Here is a 12,153-nt window from a genome sequence, read left to right as displayed (position 1 = left end):
GTAATATTTTTTATTATTAATGTATTTTATAATTAATTATGGTAATATATATCATCAATTAATGCTTCTTATATGTGCCCTAAAAACACATATTAGAAAATCCCTAAATCAAATGTATTCCCGACTCCAAATTTTCAGAGACCTTTCTAAAATGTTTTGAAGAATATGGTTACTTTACCAAAAAAAATAATGTTATTTTTGTCAACAAAAATAATAATTATTAAGTTTAGATTATCAAATTTCCCTATGTATTAATACATAAAGCTTTTAGGAATAACGAAAATTTTCATTTTAGAGTTTTGCTACAAAAAAAAAAAACATAATTAACCATAATTTCCTAAAAAAAAACAGACTTGCACTCCTAAAAAAAACAGACATTTTGGTCGGTTATTTTTAAATAAATAACCATAATTTCCTTAAAAAAACAGACATTTTAAATGTTATACTTTATTGTCCTCCTTTTATATATTAATAGACAAGCTTTAGGAAATAATAAAGTTTTATTTTTTTGGTTTTCAAAACCCCACTTTATAAAGGTTAGACTTGTGGTCCTTTTTCTTTTGGCTTTGTAGTTCTTTTTTGGTTTTGTTGTATTGGGTATTGAATTTGTATAGGATTTCTTTATCGTTTGCTTGTTTGCTTTCCAACGATGAATTTAAAAGCTCATATGTTTTGGTTTTGGTTTAACTCTTATTTTGTTACTTAATTTTGGTTTTGGTTTAAGGTTTAGTTAGGGTTTAGCTCATTTTTAATAATTTGATTTTGTATTTATTTGGTTACTTAATTTATTTAAGTTTTAAAAAGTTTATTTTTATGCTCATAGACATAACCAAAAATTTGATAAGTTTTAAAAAGTTTATTTTTATGCTCATAGACATAACCAAAAATTTGATACCTTTTAAAGCTTAAAAACACAAAGCCAATACCTTTTAAAGCTTAAAAAGATTTAAATGACAAAATAAAAACAAAACCAAAATTACCATTGGTTTATTTCAAAAATAAAAGTTATAAAAAGAAAAAAAATGGACCCGGAGCGTAGGCCGGGCTTTTTTCTATTAGTTAGATATCAACTCATAATAACCAAACTAACAAACAGATATTACACATTCTGTGGAACAATTTATCCAATTTTTTTTAATAATTTAAAGAATTTATCAGAGGAAGATATAGCCAAGATTAGCATAAGTTTTGAAAATCAAGGCATAATAATTACCCCCACAATGAAATTGTATATGCCTCTAGAACAAAGCCAGCAAGAATATTCTTGATAATTAAATCTATGCACTTGCAGCCGAAAGGTGAGGCAATTTAATCAACAAAAGCAATATTAGATTTTACCAAAAATAAGGAACCCAGATGAGATGAGAACCCCAAATCTGAGATTGAATGAAAACCCTAATTTTTGGAATTAATTTGTGCCCCCAGAACAAAGCCATCAAGAAATCGATCGTAAGATCTTTGCCCTTGAAGCTGAAAGAAGAGGCGATTTTCATATAATAAGAAACGCGGGAATTACAGAAAATCTATAAAACAGACTCGATTTTCGAAAATCGATTACGAATGCACACACAAGAACTTGATAAATAAATGCGATTTTAGGGTTTGTAGACTGCTGATGATGCTGTATGTGTTCTTGGACATGTTATATATAGCAGGAACTCGAAACCCTAAAATAACGAAATTTAAGTGAGTACCAGGTTAGGCCCTCGAACTTTTCTACATTTTATTATGTCTTCCTAAATAATCACAAAAATCACCATTATAAATATTTTATACTTAATTTTGGGTCATATTAAAAAGTATTATATATATATATATATATATATATATATATATATATATATATATATATATATATATATATATATATATATATATATATGGATTAAAAATTTAGATTTTGAATTCAATCTAAGCATTGAGGATAGAAAAAAATGTGTTTTGAAATTTCAAGAAAATTTCTGATATTTTGAAAATATGTTTCATTTTTACCAAAATTAAACAAATAGTTAATGAAACATAATAAAGCAAACTACATTTCAGTACAAATGCATAAAAATGAGTCATTCAGCTGAGAAATCGATCAAGTAAAAAGATATTTTGATAAATATTTGATGCAAATAAGGAAAAAAAAACACATTATATATCATTGAAATCTACAATGCTCTATTATGGAATCGATGATAATTTTGGTAAATATATGAAAAAGTAGATCATTTCTCTATATTTATTGTAACTTGGTCGATATGGAATTTAATTTTTTGTTTTTGTTCTTTGTTGGTTTTCACGTTGATATCTTTTTTTTTTTTTTTTTGAACCGACAATTATATCAAAACAATGACCCTAGCAAGATGCTAGGGACCAAAATATACATCGTATATAGGAGGCATAACAAAAAGAACAGATCACCAACTATATACAACTAATAGGTGACATACACCACTTCTCTCACACGATAACATCACCTTTGCGCATTTTATATTTCCGCCAGGTAAAAACCATCGATTTAATAAAGTCTACAGTCTTCACGAGTGTCGAATTCATTCCTTTGAATATCCTGTCATTCCTCTCCTTCCAGAGACTCCATATATCAACATCTCTTTCTTTTTTGGGCAATGATCTCAATTCCGGGTAAAATCTAAAACGTCAGTAACTCCAGAAAACTGTTTGAGTCTCAAATAAGACGCGAAAAGAAATGTAAATGCAATTTATGGAAGACTTATCTTATATATTAAATCATCTCCCCTGTTTTTTTGTAAGTTCGAAGACATTGGATCAAAAGTTTCCCTTTGTTTTTTGTTTGTAGTAAATGAACGAAAGTAAAGTTTCCCTTTGTTTTTTGTTTGTAGTAAATAAATGAAAATACTCATACGACTGTTCCACTTTCCTCTTTAACAAATGATCAAATCAATATGATAAAAAGATACTTATCTTGAAGAATATTTGATCTAATGATTTATATACATAACACATAATTAGCCGCATTATACAATGAACTCGAGCGTACCTTGAACGTATTGTGTTGGGTGCTACATTAATTTATTCATATTATTACACTATATTTTTCTATTACAATTATTTGGTTGAGTCGAGTTTATGTTTGATTTCATATAATTAAACTATTTGTATGATTTCTAGAATGAAATATTTGTTTAGAGTTTTATTTTTTCACAAATAACTATTTTGATAGGCCATAGTTTGATTTCATAGGCTTGATTTTATATGTGGCTTCTACTCAAAATAAATAATTCAGAGTTTAATGTGGTAAAAGAAAAGTATTTATTCTTAAATCATATTGATTCAATGACCTCTACCAATATAGATCGAATATATTGTAACAATAAATTCAAACAATGCATACTTATTTAGCCAAAACTCAAATACCAATATACCATCACGCTCAATCTTACAATAATCAAGAAATTTTACCAAAACACTCTAAAAATAATCAACAAGATTTACGAAAACACCAATAATGAAGGAATTTACATATAAAGGAAAGAAACTACTTCAACTCTTCAAATATGTATTCTTCAACAAACTAACAAATCCACATCCCCTCAAAAGGGTTTTATTTTAAAGTACCCATTACCGATTATTTAACTTTTTTTACATAGATTTTGTCCCATCTTCTTCTCGTTTTCAAACCGTGGGTCCCACAAAATGCAAACGAGAAAACGACAGCAATGAGTAAAGGAATGAAAAATATTACCTGAATCTAACCACAACACACGATATATCGTCTTTACTGTCTCTCTTCAAAGCTTCGGCTATTAACCGCTTGGCCGCCTTTTGAGGGTCCTTAATTCTCCTTGCGATGTCAACCGCTTCTTGATTATCCATTACCTGGATTCATCAATAACAATAATTATAAATTTCCAAATCACATGACAGAACAGACTGTACTGCGTTTTACTTGACTGGGACTTAGACTGATGTCAACGAGTGTCACATCCACTCCAGGCCAGTCCCATCTAGTCATGTTATGTCATATCATGTCCTGTGTAACTGAAGCAGTCAAAAGGGAAAGATGGGAAGAGGGATGACCTTCCAAAGACCATCGCTTGCCAAGACAAGAAGATCGGTTTTGGAATCCACAATTGTATCTTGAATAGCAGGGTCGGATCGCAAATGGGATTTTAGGCTTTTGTCACCGAATGCACGAGAAACCGCCAGCTGTCCATTTACACGAGGTACATCTCCTGATGAAAAGAAACAAATATAAATTATTTATTTGGAATGAAAATCTTTTATACCTTTTTTTTATCAAGAATTGAAAGTTGATTATCACGTAAATGAAGTTTATAGATTTTAATTTGTAATTAGTAACTTTTTAGTATTGGTAAGTGTGTGTTTAGTTGTTCTTAAGGGTTCATTAGTTACGATTGGTAGGAAGGAAAGAATGATCAAATGACAAATATACCCCTAGATAAAGGATGGAGGGACTGAGATTCTTAAAAATGGCAACTTTACCCCCAATGGGCAAGAACACTACAAGTGATGCCATGGTGGTGGTGAAAATGATATATTACAAAGAGTAGAGTTGTCATTCTATGTGTTAACGAAGAGAAAAGGAAAAATTGAGCCAAATGGCTAAAAAGCCTAAAATGACGATATTACCCCTGAAGAGCAAGAATTTAACAGGCCATGTTCCTGCCACACTTGGAACGATGATAGCAATGTAGAAGTAGAAAAGTTGGCAGAAGAGAGAGAGAGAGAGAGAGAGAGAGAGAGCTTCCTAAAAATGGCAGCTTTACCTTTGGTCGAGGGGAAAAAGGAATGAAATCTCTAAAATGACAATTTTGCCCGTGAAGAACAACTTAACGGACCATACAACACTTTGGGCGATTTTGCCCTTGAAGAAAAGAGCAAGAACTTTCTAAAAACGTTAAACAAATAAGGAACGAGAGCTCTAAATGACGATTTTGCCCTTGAAGATCAAAAACTTTATAGGTCAAGCAACACTTGAGTTGATGATGGCAAAATAGAAATAGCAAAGTTTGCAGCCAAGGAAAGACTGGGAGCTTCCTAAAAATGGCAACTTTACAACCTATTGAAGTAAAAAAGGAGCAAAACCACTAAAATGATGATTTTACCCTTGAAGAGGAAGAACACATTTGGGAATGATGACAGCAGAGTAGAAATAGCAAACAACTTCACCCCTAACTGAACGACAAGAATGTTAGTATGAATAAAAAAACAAGAAACATGAAAATTTCTTAATCAAACACCATATAACTAATGTTTACAAGAAAATCTAACAAATAAGCTACCCTAGTGAAAGTCAAAGTCAAATAGGGGCAAACCTGGCATATTTGACACAAATCCTCCTTTATGCTCAATGCTAACCCTTTCAGTGCTAGGCTCATGATCAGTAGTCATCTGTATAGCTTCACCTCCTTTTGAAACAACAGCTCTTGAATCACCCAAATTTGCAACCCACAGCCTTTGACCATTTATAAGAACAGCTGTAACTGATGTGGACCCACCTCTCCCCAAATCAGAATCATGTGAAAGAATCGCTTCATCAGTCTTCTCATACGCTTTTGATATCGATCTTTTTGGGTCAACCCAAAAATCACTCTGCAAAAGTATATCAAAAGTCAAACATCAAAAAAAAAAACCGATAAATAAAAGAGTCATCGAACAATAAATGATAGTTTCTATAATCACTTCCAAAGTCGTTATAAAAACTAGGGTAATTTACAAGTTTGGTCCCCGTGCTTTACTCAAAATTGTAGATTTAGTCCCCTCAGACAACGAAATACAAGTCTTTAAAGAAAGAGCATTGGATCAAACTTGTGATTTTGAGTAAAACATAAGTAATAAATCCGAAACGAAATGCAAAATTAAGAAAGATTTCAGAAAATGGAGTGGACCAAACTTGGAATTTTGAGTAAAGCATAGGGACCAAATTTGTAATTTACTCTAAAAGAAAATTAAAATTAGAAAAAGAAATAAAAATATGTTGCTATTTATACCAATTTATCCAAACAAATACAATAGTGGGGATGAAAATGCAAGAAAAAAACAACATCCCACATAGCCTTTTTGTCCAAAATCACTCATTTTTGAAAGAACAAAGAATGAAAATGTATTTGCAACTAAGAATTATAGAATTAAGCATTGAAAGAGTAACATTTTAGGGACACAAAAGTACATAAAAATAAAATACACACCTCATTCAAGATGTTATCAAACAAATGTTTTTGAAGATAGGAAGGGACACGATCACCCGAATGCCCATCATAAATGGCAAATAAACCGAGTTCATGTTCATCAACTTCAATAAACCTAGCAACATGATAATCTTCCATTGGATGATTAGCTTTTCCTTTGACCAAGTCAAACCCAAACTTGATGTTACCCTCATGGTTTTTTCCCTTACCAGAACTATAAGATGAAGGGCCTCCTAAGAACTATAAAAAACCAAAAAATGTTAGAACAGAAATATAGAAAATGAATAAGCAAAATTCATATAATAGATGCATTTGTACAACTTGAAAAGGGAATTAGATAGGTGAGGTATCATTAATATTAGTGATTCGCTTTTTTAAATCAACATATATGTTTTTTACTTTACAAACTGACCATCGTTATTGCAAAAATTACAAGAGAACACTGTAATTGCAAGAATAATTGTTAGTTTGCAATGAAAACCACTCATTCTAGCTAAGACAAAAAAAAAATCATTCAAAATTTGCAAGAAAACCATGGTTTGAAAAGTCAACAACAAAAATAAGATAAGCTTCTGATGGTCTACTGCCTCAAGTTTGCTTTATTTTCCACATGGAACAGTGGTAAAACGAAAGGAAATGATACTGGCTTTTGATCAACCAAATTTATCCCTAATTAAGTTAGATTCCGAATGATCTGTTAATCAGAAGAAAGGAATCGAGCAATCTCATCTTGAAAACATAGCTAAAACACAGAAAAAACAAAAAATCGTTATAGATATATAGAATATTTGATCATCTGACTACATAGGAAGGACAATCCGCTAACAAATTGAAGGATTATAAAGTAAAGCAGACTAATAGAAATTACCTGCAAACAGCATAAATTTTCCATCAAATAATCTGCAAACAAGATATTCTTAACATCCAACACTTCGAAGCCAAACCCACGTGAAAACGCAACCGAATTTAGGGATTTCACTAACCAAGCGATCGAAAATCCGACAATCTATAAAACCCTTCAAACAGAAACCCTGTAACCCAAAAATCGGAATGAAGAGTTAATGGAAACAAGGGACCAGTCTAATAATCAGCAGATTTCAGCAAATTGTTTGCTTCCACGAAACAATCATGATTAAAAATGGTAGTGTCAATTTCGCAGTCAAATAGAGGCTCAATTTTGGTATATATAAACAGCGTTTCAATTCTTCTTTCGGCCTTATAGAAAAAGAAAAAGAATGGGGCGAAAGACTGATTCGCGCGTTGACTTCAGATGTTTGTTGACCAATGCCGCGTCGAATTCTCTTATTGGAATTACCGTTATACCCCTGTCCAAGAAAAAACGTTGTTGGACCCCTCGGTGTTCATGGCAAAGCTTGATATGTCTTTTTTTCTATTTTTTATAGTAAATAAATTAATTAAAGGAGTCTTATACTATGTTCTGTATATATATTTAACTATTAAATTATTTTTTATATGTTATATCATGTCGTTTTAGTTCTTAAAAAATATTATTACGTAGATATTATGATAACATAAGTTTTTTTTTTGAAACAAAACTTATCTAACAAGAGTTTCAAATCAGTTTTCGTGTACCAACTAATCATCCGCTGCAAATATGAGACTATGTCTAGAGTCACTGCAAATGAACTTCCATGGCCACAAGGTATTGAGTACTGTCAAGATTTAAACATTGATCAATAAGTTATCCACCGTATCTTCTATTAATGATATAGAACCCAATGATACAAAGCCCCGTGATAATACACAACAGCCCAGCTCATGAATACAACATGTGCACAAGTTATTCAGTTATATATTCAATTGTATAGTCAATATAGTTCATATATGTACTATAGAATAGTTTGTATTCAATAGTGTATTCAGCCTATATAAGGCATGTAAATCAATTAAATATAATCAAGCAATTCATTTCCCAATTATATGTTCTGATATGGTACAGAGCTCATATAGCTCCTTCGTGTCTTCCCAAATCTTGATCCTAAAAATTTCCACTTAAATCAAAATCACTATGACGTCCATTGTTGAAGTTGCCACTCATACTCACTTTCCAATCAAACTCACCGCCATCAATTTCGAAAGTAATTGGTCGCAACCCTAAGTGGGCTTGGTCTTGACAGCTACATAAATGACTCTACTGAAGTTCCACCAAAAGTTCTGTCCACCGACAACCCAAAACCAAACTCAACTTATATCCTATGGTTTCGCCAATATCAAATTATTCTTGGTGCTCTACTTGGAAGTTACTCAGAAACTATCCAACCAAATGTTGCTAAGCAATCATTTAAACGCCTGACTGAAAGTTATGCTAGCGTCTCCATGTCACGTATAATCTCATTGAAGTCCATATTGGCAAACAATCCCAAAGGTACTCGCTCCATCACTGAATTCCTTAATGATATGAAGAACATAGCAGATGATATTGCTTTATGTAACGTCCGTAAATCCGGGCTAGTCAATTTATAGACAATAAGTGTCTAAACCGATTTTTCGGCAAAATATTATGTATAATAAATAGTCTTAACCAAGTTGTAGAATATGTCTCAAGGTTTTCGTACATCTAAAGAACGCCGAAATCCAAGTTATAACGAGGAAGTTATGGCCCGTCGAAGTTTTACGGCAAAACCGACACGGCACCGGGAAGCGTAAATAGTGAATTTACGATAGAGTGACTTTTAGCCTTAGCGATTTAAACAAAAATCGTAGAAAATGTTAAACCGAGAGTGTCCATAAAAAGAACGTCCAAATCTGACTTCGTATGAGGAAGTTATAATTTTTCTAAGATTTGGCATAGCGGTGCATGACCCGAAACTTGAATTTTAGTTCGAGCGGTTTTTGGCTTACGCGACCTAAATTAGAGTTGAAGATCTCATTAATAGGAACTCAACGATAAAAAGGCAGACAAAAACGGAGTCCGTATGAAGGAGTTACGAATTCTTCGCGGTCATTTAACAGTCTAATCTCTTTCTACTATTAAATTTAAGATCGGTCGAGAATTAGCCGACGGAGTAAAAAGGAAAGTTGTAGATTTTATTTTTACCTACGCTTGGATATAGATAATGTCAAAAACGAAGCTCGTATGCGAAAGTTATGGACGAAGCTTAGTCTCTACTTTTCGTGCGCGGCAAATTCGATACAGTTTTGTAAATCCGAGATAGATTGAGAATTAGCCAACGAGGTCTAAATGAAAGTTATAGTACTCATAAATACCAACGCGTGGATATAAATATCGACAAAAACGGAGATCCTATGTGAAAGTTACAGACGAAGTTTAGTCTTTACTTTTCGAGCACGGCGAATTCGATACAGTTTTTGTAAATATGAGATAGAAGGAGAATTAGCCGATGGGATCTAAATGAAATTGTAGTACTCGTAAATACCAATGCGTGTATATAAAGAACGTAGAAAACGAAGCTCGTACGCGAAAGATACGGACGATACTTGGAGACTACTTTACTATAAAATTCCTATAAATAAGAGATGAACTCTTCATAATTTCTTCACACCATAAGCCTCTCTTTCTCTCTCTAACTTCTCTCTGGCCTCCCTAAACCCCTCCCAATTCTAGGGAACCTCCCTAGCACGATAAGAAAGCCCCGGAGCGCCCGAAGGCTCCGAGAAGAAAAGCTTTCGGTTCGGAAACGTTGCTCCAGCGAAACCCGGTTTTTTCTATAAAACCTGTTGTAAGTGAGCTACGCCTACACTATTTTTAATATAGCTTCTAATTAATTATAGTAACATTATTAGGACCTTAAAATAATTATTTGGGCTATTATTATGAGTTATATTGAGTGTTATTTAACGCTTATATAATAATAATAATAATAATAATAATAGTTAGACTATTAATTAGTCGCGGTTAACGTCAGACTAAACTCTAGTCATATTGATACTAGGTTTTGTCGAGGAAAATTGTGTTTAGAGTAACGAAGTGTTGTCCAAGCGCTGAGTCACCATCTTCTCAAGTGAGTGCATGGTCCCTTTCATCTTACACATAGATATGAAATATTTTAATATAAATTACATGCTATGTGTGCATATTGTCTTAATACTTGTTGTCTATGCTACTGAAAGATTTTTATACATGTTTTAAATGATGTAAAGTGTATAAAGTATTTTATATCTATAAAATATGTTGGGTAAAACATGGGTAGATGAATGATGAGGGATAAAAGCTGAAATAGAGGAACATTAGTAGTACGAACCTAGTGCCCTATAGGTATACACTGGCAGCAGTGGACCTAGTACCCTATAGATGAGCACTGGCAGTTGCGCCACAACTCGTAGATGATTTAGATCTAAACGTCCTAGCAGCTGCACTCTAAGGACAGTATCGGCAGTTGCACCTAATAGGGAGCCTTATGACCATGACAATAGCGTTTAAAGGTCAATACCTGCAGAAGCGCCTCATAGAAAATGTCCCAATTATGGCAGCTGCGCCTAAGTGACAATATTAGTAGCTGCGCTTGACCAATGTGTCATTGGCAACAATGGACTTCATGTTGTTTCCTTAGGATGATCCTTATGAATGAATGAATGAGAAATAGCTGATTCTTAGGGTAGATCCTTAAGAATAAAGAAGATAATGGGGATGGGTAATTTGGTTGATTGTTTGATTGTTTAAACATTGAACTTATATTATTATGGGTTGAAAACCCTATGTACTCAACAGGTTTCCCAACCTGACCCACTCAGTTTATTTATATCACAGGTGTTGATATGAAGTCACATTACAATGAGAGATTTAAAAGAGATGTAGATCACTAGTGTAAATGAATGTAAGTTATGTTTATTCTTATGTTTATGTTTTGACGGGGACATCCCAAATGTTTTAAAAGTGAATAAAAAAATATATTTCTTTAATTATCATGTTTTTCTGGGAACAAATTCCGCAACATTTTTTATTAAAAGAGATACTCTGATTTTTATAAAGCATAAACAAAATCGGTCTTTTCTGACCGTGAAAAATGGGGATATCACACTTTAGCTCAAACTCCTGTTGATGATGAAGACCTAATTGTCCACATATTGGGACAACTAAGTGAAGACTATACACATATCTCTTATGCCCTTAAAATCATAGACACACCCATCATTTTTCCTGGTCTCTTTGATAGATTAGTAGATCATGAACACACCCTAAAAGACACTCAACCAATATTGGTCATTACCACAGTCAACAACACTCAAAAGTACTCCAACAAATATCCACCCAGATCTAACTATAACAACCAAAACTCAAACAGGTACAACAATAAACTCATGTGCAAGATCATATCGCCCTCTTAGTCAACACAATGGAAGCATCAACTATCAAAGAGGTAATTGCAATCCTAGCTACCGTCAATACTGCAATATCCCTAGGCACGATACTAAAGATTGCAGGAAGCTTGCACGATTTCTCAATGAAAACAACATGACAATGAACACGAGCTCTTCATCAAATCCAGTGGTCAACACCACTTCAACAAGCTCATCTTCGTCTCCACCACCATGGATGTTTGACAGCGATGCATCTAATCATGTAGCATCCAATCCCGCATCGTTCCACACCCTACCAGAAAATGTAGGATCTGATGAAATTGTGTTAGGAAATGGTAAAGCCCTATCTATCTCTCACAATGGTCATTCCAGTCTTCCAACTTCTTCCCTTCCTTTAAATCTTCATAATGTTTTATTCGTTCCTCAGTTAAGAAATAATCTTATCTCAACGAAAACAACATCACAATCAACACGAGCTCTTCATCAAATCCAGTGGTCAACACCACTTCAGCAAGCTCCTCTTCGTCTCCACCACCATGGATGTTTGACAGTGGTGCATCAAATCATGTAGCATCTAATCCCGCATCGTTCCACACCCTATCAGAAAATGGAGGATCCGATGAAATTGTGTTAGGAAATGGTAAAGCCCTATCTATCTTTCATAATGGTCATTCCAGTCTTCCAACTTCTTCCC

General features: G+C 33.2%; 1 protein-coding gene across 1 annotated transcript; it reads right to left on the bottom strand.

Annotated features, from left to right (window-relative positions):
* Positions 1-3,492: 3,492 nt before the first annotated feature.
* Positions 3,493-7,359, bottom strand: LOC144999646 (putative protein phosphatase 2C 10). Its single transcript, XM_078958770.1, has 5 exons — positions 7,048-7,359; positions 6,180-6,419; positions 5,307-5,583; positions 4,048-4,202; positions 3,493-3,846 (listed from the first exon to the last, which is right to left on the bottom strand). The coding sequence occupies exons 1-5, from the start codon at positions 7,069-7,071 to the stop codon at positions 3,709-3,711; spliced, it is 834 nt and encodes a 277-aa protein (XP_078814896.1). The 5' UTR covers positions 7,072-7,359; the 3' UTR covers positions 3,493-3,708.
* Between the last annotated feature and the right edge of the window lie 4,794 nt (positions 7,360-12,153).

The sequence above is a fragment of the Lactuca saligna genome, chromosome 6, assembly GCF_052625555.1.
Source record: "Lactuca saligna cultivar CGN05327 chromosome 6, ASM5262555v1, whole genome shotgun sequence".
Classification (NCBI taxonomy): domain Eukaryota; kingdom Viridiplantae; phylum Streptophyta; class Magnoliopsida; order Asterales; family Asteraceae; genus Lactuca; species Lactuca saligna.
This window is presented reverse-complemented; position numbering and strand designations above follow the sequence as displayed.